The sequence below is a fragment of the Canis aureus genome, chromosome 4 (genome assembly GCF_053574225.1).
Source record: "Canis aureus isolate CA01 chromosome 4, VMU_Caureus_v.1.0, whole genome shotgun sequence".
Classification (NCBI taxonomy): domain Eukaryota; kingdom Metazoa; phylum Chordata; class Mammalia; order Carnivora; family Canidae; genus Canis; species Canis aureus.
In genome coordinates, this window is record NC_135614.1 from 59,250,278 (window position 1) to 59,276,197 (window position 25,920).

The following is a 25,920-nucleotide window of genomic DNA, read 5'->3' on the forward strand; positions in this document are numbered from 1 at the left end:
ATTTAGTAAACATCTTTGGGCAACCACTCTGGACCAGCCTTGGGCCGGGTGCCATGATACAGCAATGAACAGGTCTCTGCCTTCCTCAGGCTTATAGGCTAGATGGGGAGACAGAGCACTACACGGCAACTGCAAGGTAGTGTCACAAGGACTGGAGCTGGGATCACATGCCACCAGGAGCACAAACCGGGGCTCAGAGAAAGCCAGGAAAGGGTAGCAGTTCCAGTACAGTGAGATGTAGAGACATCGCAGCACCATCTCTTTCCTGCTGGGAGACCTGGGGCAAGTGACTTCAACCCTCAGCCTCAGTTTCTTAGTCTGTGAAGTAAGGGTAATAACTTTATCTCCCTCTTAATACTATTGAGAGGATTAAATGAGATTAAATGAGATAGTGTCAAATGCTTCACCAAAGTGCCCAGCACATAATAAATGCTCAATAAATGTCAAATAATTTCCTTCAGCATCTTTTACCCAAGGCTGGTCTCTTACACACACATACACATTTGAATTTTCACTCCAATATCCCTCCTTGACCAGAGCAAATTCTATTTGAAAAGCCAAGAGAAGTCAGTATGCTCTTCAAGTACACAATAGATCTAGGACAATACCGAATAGCAAATATGTTCTTGCTTCTGATCTGATGGTATTTCCTTAAGTACAGTTTGATCTGGAGGAAGAATCCTAGGGTTGGAGTGGAGTCAGTTACAATGGCCAAGATGACAATGTTCAAAGGCAAAGGTGTGCAGGGAACGCTTCTTCATCACCAGTTGGGGATGGGGAGGAGAAAAATGTGGATAATAGCAAGATAACAAATATTAGAAGCAGGAAAGCAAGGAGAGAATAATCTCTCCTTACCTTAAAAATAGAAGAGGCTTCCAGATTCCAGTAGAAAATATGAGGGACTCGATGGAGCTGGTATTTATGATTACACACAGTCTCTCACAAAACAAAGGTTAGAACTATTAAGGGAAATAAAAATATCTTGGTTTTCTAATGCTTTCACATTTATGAAGTGGAGGCACACACATCCAATCCTCACAATGGCCCAGTGGTAGTTACTATTATTAGCTCCATTTTCTAAATGGAAAACTGAAGCTTGGAGAGAAGACTTGATTTGCCCAAGGTCACCCAGTGACACGTGGAGTGCCAGGGGTCAACCTCAGGCCTCCTGACTCCAAGCCCAATGACCTTCTAGAGCAGAGGTCAGCAAAATTTTTCTGCAAAGGGCTGAAGAGTGAACACATTATGTTTGTGTGTCTCTGTCACAATTGTTCCAATTTACTGTTGCGCAGCGAAAGCTGCCACAGACGATATGTAAACAAATGGGCACAGCGGTGTTTACAGGAGAACTTTATTGACAATGAAATTTGAATTTCATGTCATTTGCATGTTCATGAAATATTATTCTTTTAATTTTTTTCAACCTTTTAAAAATGTAAGGCCCTGATGGGGTGGGGCAGGGGGAGCCACATGAAAATAGGCAGTAGGCTAGATGTGGTTATGGATAGTAGTTTCCCAATTCCTGTTCCAAAATATCTCAAGGAGGAAGGAAGTATAGCCCCTGTCTTCACAGACTTGAGAGAAAGAGAGGCATAACCAATTCTATTCCTAGAGAATTATCTTCAGTTTCATTTCAATCATTACACTACAACTTCAACAATACTGGTCATATCTGTGGGGAAACTTCTATTATTTAAACCTTTTTTCCATCACCAACTCACCTTTTGACTTAAGTTTCTCTTTCAATGTTATAATACTTCAATAAGTGAAAAACCCATATTACTTGTCAAAAAAAATAGAAAATTAACATAAAGAAAAACAATACAATCAAATGAGCACTATTAAGACTAGCTACCCACAACCACTGTCAAAGACTCTGGGCCTGAGGCCTACCCTGCCCTCTGTCTGCCCTGCCCTCTGCCTTTATTTGAAAAAAGAAACTGAAAAGGGATAAAAAGGTGTTAAAGACACAGCATCACCAGCATGAGACTTTCCTCTTGATGTAACTAGAAATACCGAAGAGGGAATAACTTTTATGCCATGTACTTCGATCTATACTATGGGCTTTAGATATTATCTCCCCCACTTCTTCACGTGTTCCCCAAGTCAACAGATGTGCAAGGTTATATTTTTAGGCTCTTCTATGTGAGGGAGGTAAAGACATGTTGACCAGGCTCCCTGAAGGAGGCTCATGCACATAGAAAGGTTAATTAGACCTGGCAGCTCTTGACTTTTATACCATGGAGGACCCATTTCACATTCACCTTCATGCATTCCTGGCTTCAAAATACTTCAATTTCCTAAACCACATGATTTAAGTTTTGATAATTGTCCTCTGTTTTCTTAACCAATTATCCTCATGAGAGACTGTTTCGGACCACACTAAGTTACTCTAATTCCAGCCAAAGTTAAGGGGGAATTCTAATAGGAGAATTGACCAGGATGGTCTCACTTGTGTAACTGTAGTGAGAAACCAGCTGGTTCCAAATCAAGTGCTTTCAACACCAAACACCACTGCTCTGCTCTGATGCCATGAACAGAATATGAATTCAGGACCAGTTCTCCAGGGCCACTGATTATACTATATCACACAGAAGTAGTATGAGAAAGGGAATGAAACAAACTTGATGGTAATTTTTTAAAAGAAAGAATGCTAACTATATACACCAATAGACAAAAGGATAAAGAAGATGCTTTATACACACACACACACACACACATATATACACAATGGAATATTAGTCAGCCATAAAAAAGCATGAATCTTGACATTCACAACAAAGATGGACCTAGAGGGTAGTATGCTAAGTGAATTATCAAAGACAAATATCTTATGATTTCACTTATATGTGGAACCCAAAAAACAAAACAAGCAAGCAAACACACACACAGTAGTTTCATGAATACAGAGAACTCGTTGTGAGAAGGGGAATAGGGGAATGGATGAAGCAGATGAAGGCAATTAAGAAGAACAAGAGTTCAGGGGCACCCAAGTGGCTCAGTCAGTTAAGCATCTGATTCTTCATTTTGGTTCAGGTCATAAACTCAAGGTCCTAGGATCAAACTCTGCATCAGCTCCATGCTCAGCAGGGAGTCTGCTTGGAATTCTCTTTCCCTCTCACTTTGCCCCTCCCCCTGTTCACTTGCTCTGTCTTTAAAAAAAATATTTTAAAAATAAGTACAAACTTCCAGTTATAAAATAAATAACTCATGGGGATGAAAAGTACAACATAGGGAATATAGTCAATAATATTGTAACAACTTTGTATGGTGACAGATGGCAACTACACTTATAGCGGTAAGCCACTGTTTAATGTATAGAGTTGTTAAATCACTATTTGTATACCTGAAACTAATATAACTTTGTATGTCAACCATACTTCAATTTTTAAAAAATATTTAATAGAAAAAAAAAACAGAAAACATAGCATATGTTCAATTGCTTGCTTTCACATTCCTCTGAAAACCCATACATAAATATGGGAACTGTCCTTCCTTTATAGATTGCAATGTAATCACAAGAAGCAAATGTACTTTGTGGGAGGTGCTTCCTACCTGCAGTGCTCCCAGAGTGTTGGATAACTCAATAACCTTCTGAGTGGCCAGTAGAATAGCAGTGTAAGGCAACGTGGCTGCAATGCAGCTGCAGAAAATGCCCAGCAGGGCCTCTTCAAGGAGCTCCACAGAAGCAGCAGGACTGTCCCCTGGCAGTAACAGCAGAGAAACAGGCCCATCCTCACATCTCCTTAGTGACAGTCAACCCCCAGTGAACACAGTCCTTTGGGGCTTGCAAAAAGCTCACCTCGTGAGCTCATTCTGTGCTCACAACTTCCTGAAAGTGGAACAGCTGAGTCCCAGTACCTGACGTGAGTTAAGCCCAAAACTCCTATTGCCTTAAATGACCTTTCTGACCCTGCCCACCTACCTGAAATGCATAGCCTCCAACTCTGGGATGAAAGATTGTCTCATGAAAAACAAAAACACTGCAAACTCATCATAGCTTTCTCATGTTCTGGCAAATGCTTTCTGAGGGTGCGAGCTCCCATAGAACCAAATGTGGGTTCATTGCTAACTCAACTTTGCCTACCTTGCCTTAGCCACAGTTTGGATTTCATGTTTCCTGTCAGCTTTATTCCTCACTGGTCTCCTCCATATCCTTGGCTGAGACCCATAGGCTACCTTCCAAGGGAGTTCTTCTAACCCTTGGCTCCTCCTAAGCTTACTCTCTAGAATACTCTACCCTCCTTGATCTACCATTGGCCCTCCCCAAAGTTTGAAGTCCACCTCCTTCAGGAGACAACAAGTCCCTCTGGAGTGTGTCCACAGTCCCTGCATGAGTGACCTCATGACACTCGTCCTCCCCTCCCCATGTTAGAGAGCTCTGTTTCCCAGATGAATTCCTTATGTGCAGGAACTATGTCATCATCCCCACAGCATTCCCAGCACTAAATCCAAGACCTCTCCCTGTGGAGATACTCAAAGGATGCTGCCTGAATAAATGAATTACTCACGGAATAAGCAAGTGAACACAGGCTTGGGAGTCAGCTATAACTGACCTCAAACCCAGACTCTCCACATCTTTAAAATAACCCACATGACAGTGGGTGAATCACTTAAATTCTCTAAGCCTCAACTTCATCATCTGTAACACCTGTAAGAGAGCGATACTATCCTCCCCAGGGGTTGCTGGAAGGTTAAATGACATAATGCATGCTAAATTCTTAGCACACGCCTGGAGCAAGAAGAGCATTCAACAGATGGCACCCACAGCTATAGACCTAGAACCTCGACTTTATACCAAACCCTGAGATAGGCACTGGGGTTGAGCATTCATTAAAATACAGTCACTGCTTTATATTGTAATTAATTTATATAAGTCTTATCTACCCATTTATTTGGCACCATAATAAAAGAGCACATGCTTTGTGTTAAACAGTTCATATTAATTATCTCCTGTGATCTTCACAATAACCTTATAAATTAGCTCATTTAACAGATTAGGAAACAAGGTTGAAAAGTTAATTAACTTGCCTAAAGTCACACGGCTAACAAGGGACCAAACAGACACTTGAACACACTTTATCAGACTAGTTTCTCAATACCAAGCTCTCTTGTCTCTAAGAATTTGTCTCTGACCTTTCCCACTCTCACACTGACTTCTACATGAAAGTCACACTTTGGGCTACATAAACAGTTTATAAAACACAATTTGTTCATGAAGTCTGGGGTAGCTGAGGGGTAGAACAGGTGCCAGTAAATGGGGCCCAGGGAAAGAAGGAGTGGGGAAGCAACGGGGAAAGCAGGCTGACTCCTTTTCAGGTCAACTCTCCCCTTGACAACTACCTGGCATACAATGTGTGGACTACATGAAAGATGGGGAAGAGGAGGCTCTAAGGAGCACCAGATTAGAGATCCTAAGTGGTCAAGAGAAACTTAACAATTCAAAGAATTAGGGAGTCAGGCAGGACAAAACACTAAACAAAGGAGAACCAAAGCAGAGTTTCCCATAAGTGAGAACAGCTGGTTCAAACCCATCTTGCTGCCTGGTCTCCTTGTTTGACATTAAGCAAACCTTCTAGCCTCAGACCCATCATTACTGAAACAGGGTACCTAAAACCTGCCCTGCCACGATTGTTGAATCACTGAGAGACTCCAAGAAGATTCTTTACTGTGTTTTGAAAAAATTAAAGAAGGCATATTTGAGCATGGTTTTTAAAATATTTCTTGTCGGGATCCCTGGGTGGCACAGCGGTTTGGCGCCTGCCTTTGGCCCAGGGCACGATCCTGGAGACCCCGGATCGAATCCCACATCAGGCTCCCGGTGCATGGAGCCTGCTTCTCCCTCTGCCTATGTCTCTGCCTCTCTCTCTCTCTGTGACTATCATAAATAAATAAAAATTAAAAAAAAATTAAAATATTTCTTGTAGGCAACAACCATGATGATAGAGGGTACATCCCCCAGTTGCTCATGGAGAAGGGTTTGCATCCCAGCTTGGGTTCCTTGGGCAAACCCCTTATGTTCCTGGTGCCTAGTTTTCCTATCTCTGAATCAAGAATATGAACATCAACCTCTCAGGGTTGGCCTGACTGCTTAATGTGAAGCTGTACCTATTGGCTCATTGTACATGCATGTTATCTTGTCAGATCTACAACGTTTGGTCAATCTGTTAAATTTATTATATAAATAATAAGTCCTCTCCTATAGTCCTCCTAACAGAAGGCAACAGGAGTCACCAGCAATGGTCCAAACCTTGGGGTCAGGTGGATCTACTTTGGTGTCTCAACTCTATGCCTTATTAGCTGGGCGGGAGGAGTTAGCATGCCTGTGTTTATCTTCAAAGCAGAAGTGAAAACATTACCTCGTTTCTCTTCTTTAAAATGGAGATGATATTAAGTATATAAAACATATTCAAGTACCTACCATGTGTAATCATTTCTTATCAAGGAGCTTATATAAAAGAATTTATATGAGTCTGAGTCAATTTTGTTCCACTTTTATTAAATCTCAAAACTTGCAGGACAGAGATTTACTCTGGGAACAATTTTGCTCTTAAGCAAGGGGTGGGCTGAGGACTTGAGATCTCCTCTTACCATTCTCTAAATGACCAAAGGACAAGAATGGATTTTCTCTTCCCAAGGAACATACTTTGTTGATGCACTAATAACCCAGGCACTGGAAATTCAGGTCAGGGATTTGGGGGGAAACTGAAGAAACTGCCATCAATCTTGTGGGAATCCAATGTTAGACTTTAAGCTTTTAAAACAAAAAAGGGACCTCTTGCTTCTGAAATTCAGGAGAAAACTGCCTTTAACGAGTGCCAGTATCCAGGATCCCAGAAGAGATTGGAGAAATGTTACTCTGTTTTTATCTCACATTGTTGGCTTTGGAAGGTAACTGGAGGCTCAAAGGCTCAGATCTCCAGGCTCACGGTCAGCTGTCCACTGAGTGCTAAGGGGCACAGGCTGTGGGGCCCCTGCGGGCTTGCTCAGACCTCTTTTGCCTGAGACCTGAGATAGTACCAGAAGGGGAGGACAGAGCCAGCCCCCAGGAAGTGCAGGTCACATACCATGAGTAGAGATAGGACCTCAGCAGCTAGAGAGGGAAGTGATGGGTGATGGGGACAGTGGGGCACTTTCCTTGTGCCAGGCTAAGTGCTCCTTGTACATTACTACACAACATCCCATTGAGGTAGGAGGTAGGTACTGTGCTGTGACCACCACTTTACAGATAAGGAAACTGAGGTTCAGAGAGGTTAAGTAGCTTTGCCAAGGTCACACATTAGTAAGTAGGGGAGCCAGAATTTGGACCCTACAAGCTACACTCTTAGTCACTGTCACCATTGCCTATGTATATATTAAATGAGGATTTGCATCTTGGGTATAAGCTTTGCTCCCAAGAACATTCCACAGCCAACTACACTAAAGACCTTGAATACTGCTGTGTGAAAAGGAAGGGAGCCTAGCAGCCCCATCCCTCCTCAGATCTCTACACTATCCTTGCCAACTGGTCACCCAATACCTGCTTTTATATCTTCAATGACACAGATTGTTAACTTACACAGTAGCCCTTCACCTTTGAGGAGCTCTGACTATAGGAAATCCTACATTGAATTAAATATGTCTCACTGAAATGTCTACCCACTGGTCTTATTTCTGCCCTTTGAAATTTTGCAGAGCCAGTTCAACCCTTTTTCCACCTAACAGCCCTCTGGGTACTTTGAAAGACAATTCTGGTCCCTTTAGATATACCACCCCCATCTCTCCCTACAGCTATATAAAAAAATTTTTTAAAGCATTTATTTACTTGTTCATACTCTCAATAAACATTGCCAGAATGCCGACCACAGATCAAACACTCTGCTATTTATGTACCGAGGGAACCATGGAGCTTAAATTCTAGAAGAGAAGATAAAAATGCACACAAATGATTACATTACAAGGTGGAAAATTATGAAACTGTAAGAATACCTGAAGAATGGCTGTATGGGTTCAGAAGAGCTTTTCCAGCTGTGTATGTGAAGATGACCCAGAGATGTTGTTTGAGCCTGATCTTGAAGACTGAGGAGCATTACTGACCATCTGCCATTGCAAAGAACGGAGTGGACGAAGGGTCCTAAGGTGGTATAACGATGAGAGCATTGGGCTGGGAACAGATCTACTACACGGCATCTGTCTCTCTATACCTCATTCAGGCAAGGATCTATAAAACGAAACTAACAGTACCTGCCCTGACTCTCCCCAAGTTGCCATGAGGATCAGGTGCAAGGGTTTTAAAATAAGATGATAATGAGAGCAAAATGCCCCAAGTGTGCAAGGAATTGGTAAGCCATATTTTCTTATTTGGAGATTACTCTGGCACTTCCACAGTTTGGTGAGAGCCAGAAGAATCAGAAGACACCTGCTTTGGTGACAGCGTATTGACAGGCTTCTATTCCAGCACAAGCAGAAGGAGAAGAATGAAAACCAAAATCTAGAGACCAGCAACATGGCCTGAGTGTGAGACAAAGCAACCAAATAACAGCCTCAGTTCCTCAGCACCATCTCATTACAGAATAATCCTATAAGGCATGATCAAAGAAAGGATCAACAGCTCAAACATATTATCAGCCACCTAAGCCTTGGGAGGAGAAGGCCCACTGAGAGATTAAGACACTTAGGACATGTCTGAGAGGTTCTGCAGTTAGAGCTTCACTAATTGATATCCAAGCATTGGCAACCACTGCCTGGCTCGTTATGACCTCCACCTGAGAAAGGAGAGTCTGCCCTCAGACTCAAGGGCCCAAAGCTCAGAGAGGTGCATGGTGAGAATTTCCGCAAGGTCACACAAGATACCCTTTTGCCTCTAATCAGGCTACACCGACACACACTTGGGTTGGGTACAAGTTGCATGTGCACATAGTCAACCAACCATCAAGAGGCATATATTGAACAATATATGAATCAGGGCTCTTTCAGGTGCAAAGGAAAAAGAAATCCAACTAAAACTGGCTTAAGCACAAAATCAATTAATTGGTCCATTTAACTAAAAAGAGGCTGATCATGATCTGAGGCTGGCTGGATGCAGACACTCAAACAGTATCGCCGGGAAACTGGCTTTCTCCAACTCTCGATTCTGATTTCCTCATATTGGCTCCATCTTCTTTGTTTTGTTTTGGTGGGAGGAAGGGGGAGTGGGCTCTCCTATTTACATCCTCAAAGCACGAAGTCTAATTAGTAGATTTGGGTCATACGTTTATTCCTGAATCCATGTTCAGGGGCTGGAGTATATTGATGAAGCAGTCCTGTCAGACCCTCCCACCTCTGGATCTTGGGCTAATCCCATCCAACCACCTAGATTTACAATGGGTGAGGTAAGGGGTATTCCTCAAGGAAAAACCAGATGCTTTTACCAGAAGATTGACAAATGGATGCTGGTTGGGCAAAGACAACAGATGTCTACTCTCAAAATTCTTCTGGTGGAAATCCAAAAAGGAAATACACAATAATGCTACATTTTTTCATCAAGGAAACCATTCTTTAGTTGAGAGAAAGTTGTCACATGTAAAATTAATAGAAAGCCTAACTGATTATAACAAATAACCTTAAACATACACTATACATCATAAGTCTGAAAAATGACATGGGCTGCTATAACTGAGCAAAACACTTGATCTCTCTATGCCTTAAATATCATTTCTCTGTAAAATGGGGACAATAATAGACTCTATTTCACATGATCATTGTGATCATTTAATAAAAGAGTTATCAGAAGAATGAAGCACAGTGCATGTCACATAGTAAATAAATCTTGTAGGACTTCATTCATTCATTCAATGCTTGCTATGTGCCAAGAACTACTATAAGAACTGGTAATACAATGAGGAAGAAAGTTCCTATTATTGTGCTGCTTATATTCTGAAACGAAAAAGCAGGGCACCTGGGTGACTCAGTTGGTTAAGCATCTGCCTTTAGCTCAGGTCATGATTCCAAGGTCCTGGGATTGAGCCCTGCATCAGACTCCCTGCTCTGTGTGGAATCTGCTTCTCTCTCCCCCTCTCCTGCCCCTCTTGCTTGTGCGCTCTCTCTCTCTCTCTCTCTCTCTCTCGTGCTCTCTCTCTCTGTCAAATAAATAAAATATTTAAGAATAAATAAAATTAAAAAGCAAATATATAAATGAACAAAAAATTTTAGGTAAGAATAGTTGTCATGACAAAAATAAAACAGAATGGAAGATAGTGATGGGAGAGAGGTACTTCAGGGAAAATGATCAGAGAAGTCTTTGTTGAGGAGTAGCATTTTAACAGAGATATGAATGACAAAAAGAACTAATTATGTGAAGATCGGTTGCTTGGTAAGATAAGGGGAGAGTGTCATGAGGTATGGTCACAGAGGGGAGTTAGAGCTGATCATATAAGTCTGTGGTGAGGAATTATATTTCATTCTTAGTACAAAGGGTATTAAATGCAAAGGTTTAATATTTTACTTTTTATTTTTAAAAAGATTTTATCTATTTATTTGAGAGAGAGAGCACAAGCAGAGAGGGAGGAGGAGAGGGAGAGGGAGAAGCAGACTCCCCACCTAGCAGGGAGCCCAATGCAGGGCTCCATCCCAGGACCCTGGATCACGATTGAGCAGAAAGCAGATGCTTAACTGACTGAGCCACCCAGGTGTCCGCAAAGGTTTAATATTTTAAAGAATACTCTGGCTTCTGTATAAATAATGGACTATGGTTGGATGTAAAAATAAGAGCTAGGGAAGAAAAAATGCTTGATGGAAGAATAGAAGTGAAAGAGTAACAGCCAATCCCTTAAGAAAGCCTAAGACAGAGATAAAAAGGGGCCCTAAGGGAGCCAGTTGAAGGAGTCATGAGCATGGTGCAGAGTAGTGGTGGGAATCCTCAGTGGCTCCTTACTGCTTCCTTATTATGAAGAAGCAACCTGTGTCTGACAAACTCTCCTACTGTGAAAAACTACAAAAAACTGGATCAAAAATAAAACTGAGTGTTTCAAGGTATGTGGGAGCCACCAAGGCAGCCATGACTCAAAAGCCTGAATCAGTGCTTTCTGTACTCAGGACATTTTATAATTCTCACTGCAGAACAAAAAGGAGAAATAGAAAACAGTGGCCTAGCAGTTTCACTGGGGTACAAGGCCAAAAATTAAAAAATAGTTATAGTTATAGGCACCCAGAAATTGAAAAGCCAAGACCCTAGAGAAAAGGGAATCACAGAAAAGTGAGACCAACATCCGCATGCAATTTCTCATCAGTGCCTTTGCCAAGTTCTCAGATGGTGAGAGTCTAAAAAGCCAAGCAAACATCACTGATAACCTCCTCCAGGAGGTGGAGCTGATTTCCCTCTCCTGGAGTGAGAGTAAGACTTAATGACACATGGAGAGAACAGAGTATGGGAACAGAAATACAATAACTCTGCTGTGGAGAAACCTGCCAGACACCACCTAAATTAAGAGTCATGGAATATCACATACCCACTGAGATCCCATAACAAGGAGGGGACCTCACCACTATGGTGTTCTTTCAGAAACTCATAACCTCAGTCTAATCGTGAGAAAAAAAATCAAACTCAGATTGAGTGTCATTCCATAAAATACCTAACCACCACTCCTGAGGCCATAAAGGTCATGAAAAACAAGGAAGGACTGAGAATCCATCACATCGCAGAGGAGACTAAAGAGACATGATGAGTAATGTGTATCCTGGTATCCTGGATTGGGGTCTGCAACAGTAAAAGGACAAAAAAAAGAAAAAAAATGGAAAAATCCAAATAAAGTTCAGCAAATAGTGATATGTCAATATTGCTTCCTTACTCTTGACAAATGTATCATATTATGTAAGATGTTAACATGAGGGAAAACTAGGTGAAGGGTATATGGGAACTTTTCTGTAAATTCCAAAATAAAATGACTGATAATGATGCAGGTGGTACTTCAAGGAGGATGGTCAGGGAGGGGCTTCATTACAAAATAAAATTTAAAAAGATTATGTTCGAAAAAGCAGCTGAAGAGGTAAAAACACTAAGTAATGATTCTGGCAGTCCAATAGAGTTGTGGAAACAAAAACTGGAGTTGTCAGGACCCACCAAAGAGAATGTTCTGGCTTTTAGCTGAGACCCTGATGGGCTGTGCCCAAGGAGTAAAGCAAATCAGAAATGGACACCCCTCATATGGTGACAGATAGTAACTACCCTTTTGGTGGTGATCGCTTTGTAATGCATACATATGTCAAATTATAATGTTGTACACTGAAATTTATATAATGTTACATACCAATTTTATGCCCAAAAAAGTTACACTGAAAAAAAAAGAGGGGGGAGGAAATAGACACTTCTTACAAAACCTGAAACAAAGCTTGAATTCATCTCAATGTATGGTTGAATGAAGGTGATCTGTCCACACTCTACCAGCCTGAAGGAAATGTAATCCTTTCTAGAAGATAACCTGATTCAAAGCCAGTGTAATTTTTCATATATAATTTAAAGTATTTACTGCAAAAACACCAGGCATGATAGTAAACAGATACAAATGATCAAAATCCAATTTTTATGGAAGAAAGTTCTAAATGTGAGACAAGATTCCATCAAAATCCTAGAGGAGAACACAGGCAACACTCTTTTTGAACTTGGCCACAGCAACTTCTTGCAAGATACATCCACGAAGGCAAAAGAAACAAAAGCAAAAATGAACTATTGGGACTTCATCAAGATAAGAAGCTTTTGCACAGCAAAGGATACAGTCAACAAAACTCAAAGACAACCTACAGGATGGGAGAAGATATTTGCAAATGACATATCAGATAAAGGGCTAGAATCCAAGATCTACAAAGAACTTATTAAACTCAACACCAAAGAAACAAACAATCCAATCATGAAATGGGCAAAAGACATGAACAGAAATCTCACAGAGGAAGACAGACATGGCCAACATGCATATGAGAAAATTCTCCGCATCCCTTGCCATCAGGGAAATACAAATCAACACCACAATGAGATACCACCTCACACCAGTGAGAATGGGGAAAATTAACAAGGCAGGAAACAACAAATGTTGGAGAGGATGCGGAGAAAAGGGAACCCTCCTACACTGTTGGTGGGAATGTGAACTGGTGCAGCCACTCTGGAAAACTGTGTGGAGGTTCCTCAAACAGTTAAAAATATACCTGCCCTACGACCCAGCAATTGCACTGTTGGGGATTTACCCCAAAGATACAAATGCAATGAAACGCCGGGACACCTGCACCCCGATGTTTCTAGCAGCAATGGCCACGATAGCCAAACTGTGGAAGGAGCCTCGGTGTCCAACGAAAGATGAATGGATAAAGAAGATGTGGTTTATGTATACAATGGAATATTACTCAGCTATTAGAAATGACAAATACCCACCATTTGCTTCAACGTGGATGGAACTGGAGGGTATTATGCTGAGTGAAGTAAGTCAGTCGGAGAAGGACAAACATTATATGTTCTCATTCATGTGGGGAATATAAATAATAGTGAAAGGGAAAATAAGGGAAGGGAGAAGAAATGTGTGGGAAATATCAGAAAGGGAGACAGAATGTAAAGACTGCTAACTCTGGGAAACGAACTGGGGGTGGTGGAAGGGGAGGAGGGCGGGGGGTGGGAGTGAATGGGTGACGGGCACTGGGTGTTATTCTGTATGTTAGTAAATTGAACACCAATAAAAAAAAAAAAAAAAGGAAAAAAAAAATAATAAAATAAACTCAACACCAAAGAAACAAACAATCCAATCATGAAATGGGCAAAAGACATGAACAGAAATCTCACAGAGGAAGACAGACATGGCCAACATGCATATGAGAAAATTCTCCGCATCCCTTGCCATCAGGGAAATACAAATCAACACCACAATGAGATACCACCTCACACTGGTGAGAATGGGGAAAATTAACAAGGCAGGAAACCACAAATGTTGGAGAGGATGTGGAGAAAGGGGAACCCTCTTGCTCTGTTGGTGGGAATGGGAACTGGTGCAGCCACTCTGGAAAACTGTGCGGAGGTTCCTCAAAGAGTTAAAAATAGATCTGCCCTACGACCCAGCAATTGCACTGCTGGTGATTTACCCCAAAGATACAGATGCAATGAAATGCTGGGACACCTGCACCCCGATGTTTCTAGCAGCAATGTCCACAATAGCCAAACTGTGGAAGGAGCCTCGGTGTCCATCGAAAGATGAATGGATAAAGGAGATGTGGTTTATGTATACAATGGAATATTACTCAGCCATTAGAAATGACAAATACCCACCATTTGCTTCGATGTGGAGGGACCTGGAGGGTGAAATAAGTCAATCAGAAAAGGACAAACATTATATGGTCTCACTCATTTGGGGAATATAAAAATTAGTGAAAAGGAATAAAGGGAAAGGAGAGAAAATGAGTGAAAATATCAGTGAGGGTGACAAAACATGAGAGACACCTAACTCTGGGAAATGAACAAGGGGTAGTGGAAAGGGAGGTGAGTGGGGAGAAGGGGTGACTGGGTGACAGGCACTGAGGGGGGCACTAGGTGGGATGAGCACTGGGTGTTATGCTATATGTTGGCAAATTGAACTCCAATAAAAAAATTTTTAATTAAAAACAATCCAGGGGATCCCTGGGTGGCTCAGCGGCTTAGCGCTTGCCTTTGGCCCAGGGCGTGATCCTGGAGTCCCTGGATCGATTCCCACATCGGGCTCCCAGCATGGAGCCTGCTTCTCCCTCCTCCTGTGTCTCTGCCTCTCTCTCTCTCTGTGTCTATCTCTATCATAAATAAATAAATTAGTTAAAAAAAATCCAATTTTTAAAATATCAGGCAATAGAGAGAGCAGATAGCCCAAATTCTAGAATTCTTAGGCAGGAATTTTAAAATAATTGTGATGATTATGTTCCAGAAAATTGATGAAAAGATGGGAAATCTCTCCAGAGTACTGCAATCTATTTTTAAAAAGAAGAAAGAGGGATCCCTGGGTGGCTCAGTGGTTGAGTGTTTGCCTTTGGCTCAGGACATGATCCTGGGGTCCTGGGATGGAGTCGCATATCAGGCTTTTCACAGGAAGCCTGTTTTTCCCTCTGCCTATATCCCTTTCTCTCTCTCTCTATGTCTCTCATTAATAAATAAATAAAATCTTTTTTAAAAAATTAAAAAGAAATGAAAATGCTAGCCTGAAAATTAAAACAATTGAAATTAATTCAGTAGTATACAAGTGTAAAGCCAGATTAAACACAGCAGAAGAGACGATTAGTGAAAAGAGTAGAAAAGATCCAGAAGACTCAGAGAAAGAGGGGGAAATAGAAAATGCAAAAACAGGCATATAGTGGCATGGAAACATCACAAAAAGGTATTAGCATGTGTGTAATTGGGATTCTTAGCATGTGTGTAAGTGGAAAGGAGAGAATGGAGGAGCAATAATGAAAGAAATACTATTGATGAACTACATCAAGACACAAATTCGAAATAACTCTGTAAGTCTCAGCAGGATATTCATAAGAACACCAAACCTCAGCAGTCCACAGTGGCTGCTGAGGGTGGAGGTGGCCGTGGATGGGAGACTGGGTCTGGGGGTCTCTAGGATGGGGCAGAAGGTGGCGCTCAGGGGGCCTAGAGGAGGGCCTGGACACCTGCTTGCTTCAGTTGGAGTATGGGCTCCAGGAAGGCAAATCCCATCACCAGTGTTTGAAGGAAGGATCTCGCAAGGTTTGAAATATTCATTCTTTTTTTTTTAATTTTTATTTATTTATGATAGTCACACAGAGAGAGCGAGAGAGGCAGAGACACAGGCAGAGGGAGAAGCAGGCTCCATGCACCGGGAGCCCGATGTGGGATTCGATCCCGGGTCTCCAGGATCGCGCCCTGGGCCAAAGGCAGGCGCCAAACCGCTGCGCCACCCAGGGATCCCGAAATATTCATTCTTCAGATGTAAAATATCGGGGTTCGATGCCAGATCAAGATTCAGAGGAAGATAACTCTGGGAAACAAAGACGGGGTGGTAGAAAGGGAGGTGGGCGGGGGTGGGGATGACTGGGTGTCGGGCACTGAGGGGAGCACTTGATGGTTTGAGCACTGGGTGTTATTCTATATGTTGGCAAATTGAACACCAATAAAAAATAAAAAAATAAAAATAAAAACATTCAGAGGAAGAAAAGGATATTGATAGCGCTGTGTCAAAACAAGGTGAAAATGACAGAGGATTTTCTTTGGTCATTGAAAGAGAGAAGCCAAAATGGAAATCATACTTTCTACTCTGTTTGGTTGAACCAGTTTTTCCCTCTATCGAACACTGGAGAAAATGGGTGAGTTCTATTTTTTAATAAGTATAAAGCGAGTGATTCTCTTGCTCTAAGTTATTTTTAGAAGAAACACTTAATTGAACAATTATGGGCTGGGAGCATAATAAATGTGTTTAAGAATTATTCTGAAAGCAAAAGGAATGGAAAGTTGCTATTTTCAAACCTGACTCTTCAAGCAAATGACACAATTTGTATATCGTTTGTGAATGGTACAAATGTGGTTAATGGGACTGATATAATCCATTACATAGAGCCTAATGAGAAAATGTCTTTCAGCAAAGTTTAACATAAAACTTTATTCAATCTTTCCTATGTAGTTCTAAAATAGCGTTCAATAGGATGAAAGGTACAGCATAGGGAATACAATCAATGGTACTGAAACAGTGTTCTATGGTAACAGATGGTAGCTACACTCCTGAGCACAGCATAACATATAGACCTGGCGAATCACTATGTTGTACACTTGAAACTAACGTAACTTTTTGCTTCAACTATACTTCAATAAAAAATATATATGCACACATACACCCACAAAATAACTAGTTAATTAGAATAGTGTTTGACTCCTTGGGAAAAAAGCAAACAATCATAGGCACATGATATAAAACTGATAAAACCAAAGTCAGTAAAATATTAAAACCACCAGAAAACAAAGATGCATTACCTTTAAAGGAACAAAAATAAAGCCTATAGCTGACTTTTCAAAGATATTATATCAGGCAGAAAAGAATGGAGTGACATAATCAACAGAATACTTCCAAATACCTCTAAGGATCAAAATCTAAAGCAGAGAGGATACCAGAAAATATTTTGAACTGAGTAATATTGAAAACATAACTGGTGGGATGCATTTCAAGTAAAGCTCAGGAGAAAGGACAAAGTCTTAAATATATATTAGAAGAAAGGTGTGGGAAATATCAGAAAGGGAGACAGAACGTAAAGACTGCTAACTCTGGGAAACGAACTAGGGGTGGTAGAAGGGGAGGAGGGCGGGGGGTGGGAGTGAATGGGTGACGGGCACTGGGGGTTATTCTGTATGTTAGTAAATTGAACACCAATAAAAAATAAATTAAAAAAAAAGAAAATAAGGAAAGTTAAAAGTCAATTATTTAAGCATCCACTTCAAGAAGCCAGAAAAAAATCCACAAATTAAACAAGCAAAAAAATGCATAAGTTGAGAGTAAAAAAGAAAGAAAAAGAAAAGAAAGAATAGAAAACAAGTTTATAATATAGAAAAAATGTTAAAGCTAGTTATCTGAAGTGACCAATAAAACGGCTGATCCCCTAGAAAGAACAATCAAGAAAAAAGAAAGCACAAATTATCCTATGACAAATAGAAAAGAAGACATCACTACAGATTCTATAGACAAAGTAAGAGGATTATGGCAATTTTATGCAAATAAATGTGAAAATTTATATGGACAAGTGCCTAGAAAAAAACAACTTATAAAATCACTACAAGTAGAAATATACAATCTTAACAATCCTGTAGCTAATAAATAAATTTAACCCGTAAATAAAAACCTCCTACAAAGAAATCTCCAGGCCCAAATGGCTTTACCAATGAACACTTCCAAACATTCCAAAAACAGAAATAACACTGATCTTACATAGATGTTTCTAAAGAATAGAAAAAACAGTGGTGATGAGGCCACCACCACCTTTATACCAAAACCTGAAAAAGACATCTTTAAAAAGGAAAATTCTGAGCTAACCTCTCTCATGAATGAAGATTATTTAATTTTGCCAAAAACAAGCAAAATGGAAGTAATAGACATTAGAATAGTCGATACATTTGGCATATAATGACTGGCAGAGGATATGAGGCAGGTTTCTAGGGTGCTGGTCATGTTCTATGTCATGGTATGCATAGCACCCATTTTGTAAGTAACTTAACAAAACTTACACATTTTATATATGTGTATTTCCACTTTAAATGGTTTTTAAATATGCAATACAAGAATCTCTCTGCACCACCCCCTTCCTTCAACCAACACTGATTATGACCCATTTGCCATAGTTCCCAGCATAGAGAAAGCAACTAATAAATATTTGTTGAAAACCAAATGAACAACTCTTTTATTAGAGGTCTAAAACCTCAGCACAGTGTCAGACATACAGCTGGTGTTCAAAATATATGTACTTTTTAAACGAATGAACCACTGAGTAAAAACTCAGAAGAAGAAAAAAAAATATATCCTCTGCCAAACCTTAATGCCAAAACTCCTTGTGGAGGCAGTGAGAGACCCAATAAAAGGAATTGACTGAATAAACATGAAAGAAGAGTTAGGGACAGACTGAGAAGAAAGTGGGAAAAAAGAGACAGAGATGGTTTGATGGAAAGATTGGAAAGCAGCACAGGGGGATAATGAAAAGTCTCACATGGACATCAAGCCGCTAGAGCCCAGCACACGAGGATAGACGTGGCTGCAAAACTAAATTGGGGTAGTCTCTGGGCAGAAAGCTGGGGGCTGATCAGTCTTGATATGAGGCATTTTTCCTCACTGATCCTACCTCCTCTTCTTTTATTTTAGGTCTGCAAATGAAGGTATTGGGAGCTAGGACTGGAGAGACAGGAGCTCGGAGTTCTAGATTCAGCTTTGTAGGGATACCTTAAGCCAATCATTCAAATTTCCAGGCTTCCTGGTGACTAATCAGAAGAATGGGAGGAAAGGTGTCTCAATATTTTAAGCACCCATTCCTTATGATTAAAAATTCTCCTAGTGCCCCTGAGATGTCCCAAGGAGTTCTGAAGTCCCTCCTTTAAAGCACAGAGGACGGAACACCTGGATGGCTCAGTGGCTGAGCATTTGCCTTTGGCTCAGGGTGTGATCCTGGAGTCCCAGAATCAAGTCCCACATTGGACTTCCCATGAGGAGCCTGCTTCTCCCTCTGCCTGTGTCTCTGCCTTTCTCTGTGTGTCTCTCATGAATAAATAAATAAAGTCTTTTAAAAAAACTAAGCACAATATTTTCTGATGTGTAAAGTGTAAATAACTTCTCCACCCTTGAGTTCTAGTCTTCTTTGTTAAGATTTGATATCCAGGGATGCCTGAGTGGCTCAGTGGTTGAACATCTGCCTTTGGCTCGGGTCATGATCCCAGGGTCCTGGGATGGAGTCCCGCATTGGGTTCCTCACACAAAAGCCTGTTTCTCCCTCTGCTTATGTCTCTGCCTCGCTCTCTGTGTCTCTCACGAATAAATAAATAAAATCTTTGGGGGAAAAAAACTAAGCACAAAGGACATACCATTGCTTTTCAATTAAAAAAAAAGGAACAAGTTCATTCTCTAAGTTGGGCTGGGTTAGGAAAGGCTGGTAGTAAGCCTCCTGCTCCTTGGACAAAAGGCTCTTCCATAATACCATTTGAAGACCCATATTCATCAAAATACTTCAGCACAATTAGGCAAGCTGCTCAGTTGCTCCAATTATCCATCTCTCTTTACAAAATATCATTGAAGCCTGTCAAAGCAGTATTGAAACATCCAGGACTCTCCTCTGTGAATGCCATTATGGTCAGAGGCTTGGCATTGCGTTAATTACATTAGCAGGTTCAGGCCTGCATAATCTCACCTGATTAACACTATTCTTTCCTCTTTCTTCCTTCAGACCCTCTGCCTGAATTTTTTTCTTCTTCCTTCATTTATTCACTCATTCATCTTGCAAGAAATATTTACTGAGCTCCTCCTATGTGCCGGGCACTGTGCCAGGTGCTAGACATATGTCAGTAAAAGTCCCTTCCATTGTAGGTTTCCTTTACCTTCTCACTCCATGCCCTTCATTTCAGTTGGAACAAAAAATAGTGGAAAGACCCTCTAGCTATAATTAGGTACCTGTATTCTTGTCCCAACTTTACTACTAGTCTAAAGGGTGAGTCACTTAACCTCTCAGGATATAATTTTCCTTTCCTGTAAATAAAAGTACTGAACGAGAACAGTCTAAGAATTTCTCACATGGACTTTTTTCAGTAGCTTCTAACTAGTCTCCCTGTTTTCATTTTGCCCCTCCCTTCCCTACAAATTTCACTCTAAACACAGTATCCAGACTAATCTTGTTAAAATGTTAAGTCAGATCTTGTTACTCAAAACCCTCCAAAGAGTTTCACTCATAATAAAACCCAAAGTCCTTACTGTGCCCTGAAGGTAGTATATGCCCTCGCCTCCAAGCACTAGTCTAACCTCTTTCCTCGCCCTCTCACCTTCATTCATTCCACCCAGGCATGCTGGCCTCCTGGCTGTTTCTTGCACACTCTAAGCATACTCACCTCTCAAGATCTTTGTATTTGCTTTCCCACTGCCTGGAAAGCTCTCCTTCCCCTCCCCAATGTCACATGGTTCGTTCCTTCACTTTCTTCAGTCATTTGTTCAAATGTTTTCTTTTCAGAAAGCATTCTCTGATCTGACCCTATATTAAGTAGTACCTCTGTATCCCTCTAGGCCCTCAGGCTGCTTTCTTCTCTTTAATCCTTAGGATTGCCTAATCCATCATAATTTTTTAGCTTCTCTCTCCTCCCACTGGAAGATACACTCCATCAGAATAGAGATCTTTACCTGTCTCATTCCCTGCTGTAACCCCAGTGCCTAGAATAGTGACTGACGCATAGTAAATGCTCAATAAATGAATGGATGAATGAATGAATGAATGAATGAATGAATGAAATGAAAGAATGAGTCACCTCTGGGAATAAAATAAGTCTCAGTGTAGGTCAAAATGTATTCATACTTAGAAGAGCTCAAATCTGGCTACCTATAAGGAGCCACTCAAGTATTGGAATTAGGCTATACAAAATACTCACCATTACACAAGGGACCATCTGCTGGAGCCAATCCATTCCATTCCATTGAGATTTCCGTTTCATAGCATGGTAGTCATAATAAGATTAGACCTGAACGCCATTTATTTTATTCAGTTTCTTGTGACAAGAAGAATAGATGCTACCCTCCCTGTATGACTTAGGCCCAAAGAGATTTGGTCATTTACCAAACATTATCCAGCCTTTTTTTTAAGATTTTATTTATTTATTTGACACAGAGAGAGAGCACAAGCAGGGGGAGCAGCAGAGGGAGAGGGAGAAACAGGCTGCCCCACTGAGCAGGGATCCCAATGTGGGGCTTGATCTCAAGACCCCAGGATCATGACCTGAGCCAAAGTCAGGTGCTTAACCCACTGAGCCACCCAGGTGCCCTTCATCCAGCCTTTTTAAGGCAGAGATAAAATAAGAACATAAATCTCTGACCTCCAAGCCTGCAGATATTTTCAATAGTGACTTACAGAAGACAGAAAGATCCAAGTATAATGCTTAGAGGCATAAGAAATATATGAGACGTGGGGTAAAAAAGTGTAGATTCACAACAATAAGGAACTTTTCCCACTGAACCTCTGAAGTGATTTCATGTCCAGAAGTTCAAAGTATTGTTCATCTTACATATTGTTGGATCCCCAATGCTTGGCGTACTCAAGTACGATGACTAAAAGTAACAGCCTCAGAGTAAAGAGAAGCCTACTAGAAAACAGGGGCCCCAAGGTAATAAGTATTCTCATCTCCTGCACAGCCCAAAGCCTTGAAGCCAGTCACACCGGCAGCAGCAACAACAACAACAACAAAACACACACACACACACACACACACACACACACACACACAGTATCCTTTGAAGGAAAAGAAAAAGTAATTTGTACTCACTGAATCCAGTTGCTTCCTAGCCAGGTAAGGAACAAGGACAAAGTTGTGACATCACAGTTTGTTTTAGTACCTTCAGGGGTACAACAATGACACAAATAGATGCATACATATATGCCCATGTGGACAGAGACCCATTTACAAACACAAATGTACAAATACACATATGCACTGCCCATTCGCTTCAGAATTAAATCACAAATCAATTTATATATATAGAAATAAACATGTTTGTCTTGCCCAAGCTACTCACAAATAGCACATTCACAAAGATAATATTTACCTCAAGGTATTACCATGAGAAGTAAGTGAGATTATGTGAACTGCACACTAGTACCTGATACATAAAAGGCATGTAATAAAGGCCAGTAATAGATATATATGGATAGATAATACAAATGTGTATCAGATTCATATGAATAACTACCTTCAAAGCAAAATTTGCTTTTCAGTCACTACTCTGAATCTCATGGAAATTCTAAGCAGCCCATCACTGTTCCAGTGTGTAGACGCCAGTAAAAGAGAGTAATGTGGGGTGTGTCATAACAGTGGCATGGAGTTTGGAGGTGAAGGATCCCTGCTGGTAGGAGGCTGGTGAACAAAGCTTTCCAGACTTCTCTGGAGAGAAGGCCTAGGCCTGGAGACAGCTAAGCTGTTAAGAACTATACTAGGGAGAACCAACCTCCAAAACCTCAAAAGAAGGAGTTCCTAACACTGCTGAGAAAGAGGGAAGGGTGGTCCAGCTCAGTAGACTGGGAGGGAGAGACCTGAGAGTTCCAGCCAGTTCAAATCAGTCAGAAAATCCTGCAGAGGCTATTAATCCACTAAAGTCTGGTAGCTTGGAGAAAATCTGATTAACTCCACCTCCCCAGCTGGGCTCTAGAGTGAAATGTAGAGCTGGTTTCTGAGACTCAAATAAGGGGGGAAACAGAGAAGCAGGATGCTGGGGAGAGTAGGAATGGTTAAGTACTGGATACCTGTGTGTACAGCTTGGCTCAATCATTATTAGGGAACAGGACACAGCTCTTAGGCTCTGTTGCCCCAGCTTGTGACATGTAAGTAAAAAACTGTCTCCTGTCCAGTCGGAAGAGGGCATATCTTCCTTATCTCCCCAAAGGGTGCCAGCAGTGAGGCCAGGACTGCTCCCTCTTGACCCTGGACAATGCTCAAGGAATTTCTCCTGCATTTTCTTGTTGCAGTGGCCCAGGGGAAGAGGAGGAGACTTTTATGGACCAGACTTCTTGAAACCTCTCCTTTACCTCTGTACCAAATATTACAACTTCAGAGCTTTAAAGAAACCCAGGGATCCGGTTCAATTCTTCCCTTTTAAGATGATACACTGAGCCCCGAGGCAGATTTGAACTGGGACCTGTGGTGTTTGTTTTACTTACATACAACTACATAATTTAAATATCGAGGCAATATTTTGAGACCTCAAGAGATTAACTTCATAATCTCACCCACCCCACTGCCCGCTTGCAAAGGGGAGGAGAGACGCGGATCTCATCCAGCACTTCAAGCGTTAAACTCAACCCAGAGTCTAATACGCGATTGGCCAAACACTGAGAAAAGATCTGGTTTTCGCAGCCGCGGGCCAATGAGCACCTCGAGTGGGAGGGTTTGAAGATACTAAGGAGTTTTTCCCCCCTTTTTTCCCTCTCCACCCCCCTCCCATCGGCCTTCACCCGCCACCCCCCTCCTAACCCCCATGCCGCCAGTTTGTTAAATTAATGCAGTAAGAAAGTCTGAAGATCTGAAGGAGTCCTGGCCAAAGGAAGATGGGCGAGCTCAGAAAATCGAGATGCATCTGAAGCCTTGGGCTCCTGAGCCCCGCGGGGTCGCCATGGACCCCGGCAGCCCCTGAAACTTGCCCTGAGCTCTCTCACGCCTGCAGCCCCGAGCAATGGGACACCTTTCCTGCAGCGATCATAACTTATTCGGCGGGGACCAGAGAACAGGGATCGCAAGACGACAGCAGACCGGCACGCAGGCAGGGGAACGAGATTCCGGGACTCGGTCGCGATGCGCCAGCCTGGCACATTCTCCGGGATTTAACTGAAGGCAGCACCGTCAATCGCTTGCCCTCGCCCCTAACCCCCTCAGGCCAGCCCAGGGGCATAAAGCCCAGCTCTCGCTACCCAAGATGCTCGCCCAACCTAACGGTCCGAGGCCAGCGCTCTGATCGCCACAGAAGATTTTTTTTTCTTGCATGGACCTGGCCGTTTAAACAGAAAAACAGGGGTAAAAAAGAAAATATACCCACCCCCAAACGTGCCTCCCCAGCGCCGCAGGGAGCCAACAGACAAGCTGGAGTTTAACAAACAGCAATACTCTTCGCGCTCCTGAAAAGCAGGGCTGGACGCTCTCCGTGGTGCTGAAACGCTTCGCGGCTGCCTCTGTCCGTGGTACCTACAGCCTCCTCGTTCCAATTTCCCCCGGGGCTCTTGCTCCGCACCCCTGTTCTCCACCTCCCCTTAGCATCTGGATTATTTTTTCAGTAGCGCTCGCTGGTTTTGTTAAGTGCCAATTTGAAACATTTTTGCCCCCATAACTCCTGGACTACAAAGCACAAGGACCTGAAAAATGTACAGCTTCAATACTCTCCGACTCTACCTTTGGGAGACCATTGTATTCTTCAGGTATGCAATTTTCTACTGACCACATCGCTGTAATGGAAATGGGGGAAAGGAGCACTGAGGCTGACTCTGTCCGTGATCTCCCTATTTGGGGGGAGGGGGCTGTTGTATACCGCTGCAATCGGGTCCTTCCATCCCCCGCCCCCCCACCCCACCCCGCCCGCAGGCTGTCTGGCTTGTGCGTGGAGAGGTCTGAGACGGTCTCTGCTCTGGCATCTGTTTGCCTGTTTTTTGTGATTTGTTTGTCCTTCCACCTGCTATACCCCCGCCCCATCCCTGGCCCCCAGCCCCTCTGCATTTTGGCTCTCACTGGGCTGAGGACTTTAAGGGGGAGCTTTAGGAGTTACTCAGTTTAATTAGGACTGCATTCTCTCTAACCGCAGTGCCGAAAACCTCAGCTCTCCCGTCTGGGAGCCAAGTGACAACTAGCGGTGACGGGGAAGGTTGCACTCGAACTCGCTGGACACAGAACATTTTATTTTCTCTCATTTTTTGTTGTTGTTTTCTTTTTCTGCGGTGGGGATGGGGCAGGGGGGAGAGTTGCTGAGGTTTACTGCTTGGAAACAATAGTGTTAGGACCTTAGGTTGTAAAGCCCTGAACTTGGGTGCATCTACTTAGGAACAGATCCTGGGAAGCATTTCCCTGTTGAAACTTTGACTCCCTCCTCTCACCCACTCACCTTTCCAAACTCTACTTTGTTAGCTGAAGATCCTGAACTGATGGACGATTCTTGTTTGTTTTGTTTAATTTATATCTGTTCCTTAGTCTGCAGCTGAGTTCCCTCACCCATTATCTCCCAGGTTAAAATTTTCTACCTACAGACTTAGCATTCTATGTTAGTACAAGTGAAAAGTGAAAAATCACCTTTTCGGGAAGCATTGAAATAGATAGTCCTTTTGTAAGTGGGTGAATCAGCCATCATCAGAGATGGTTATGATAAATTCCATTTATATGAATTGAAAAAAAAATGTTTCTTCTTCCATGACCCGCAGGGATCATTAATCTTTCTCATTTTAGATACCTGACTCTCATGTTTTACCATGGCATTGTATTAACAGCCATTTGAAAAAAAAATACTCTAGGTTATTTTTAAAAATAAGTAACCATCAAATATTATTCTCTCCCATCATAAACCAGCAACTAATTCTTGGTTTTCCTTTTAACATTATAGAGAATTCTGCATATGAATTGTTGATTTGATTAACCTGTCGGTTGGTTTATTAAATGAATGACACCTCTTTCAGACCCCAGGTTGTAAGGGTCTATATATGAATCACTCTTCATGTCTTTCTCTTGAGATGAAGAAAAGACCCCCTTCCTTCCCTGAG

General features: G+C 41.9%; 2 protein-coding genes across 4 annotated transcripts in view; one reads left to right on the forward strand and one right to left on the reverse strand.

The window, feature by feature from the left end:
- LOC144312780 (uncharacterized) overlaps positions 1-25,920 on the reverse strand; it is a 740,032-nt gene that overhangs the window by 622,510 nt on the left and 91,602 nt on the right. The window lies entirely within an intron of this gene.
- GLRA1 (glycine receptor alpha 1) overlaps positions 23,674-25,920 on the forward strand; it is an 85,689-nt gene continuing 83,442 nt past the window's right edge. The window contains exon 1 of the mRNA XM_077895813.1: positions 23,674-24,594. Within this exon, the coding sequence (XP_077751939.1) occupies positions 24,539-24,594 (56 nt within the window). The 5' untranslated portion in view covers positions 23,674-24,538. The remainder of the gene's footprint in view (positions 24,595-25,920) is intronic.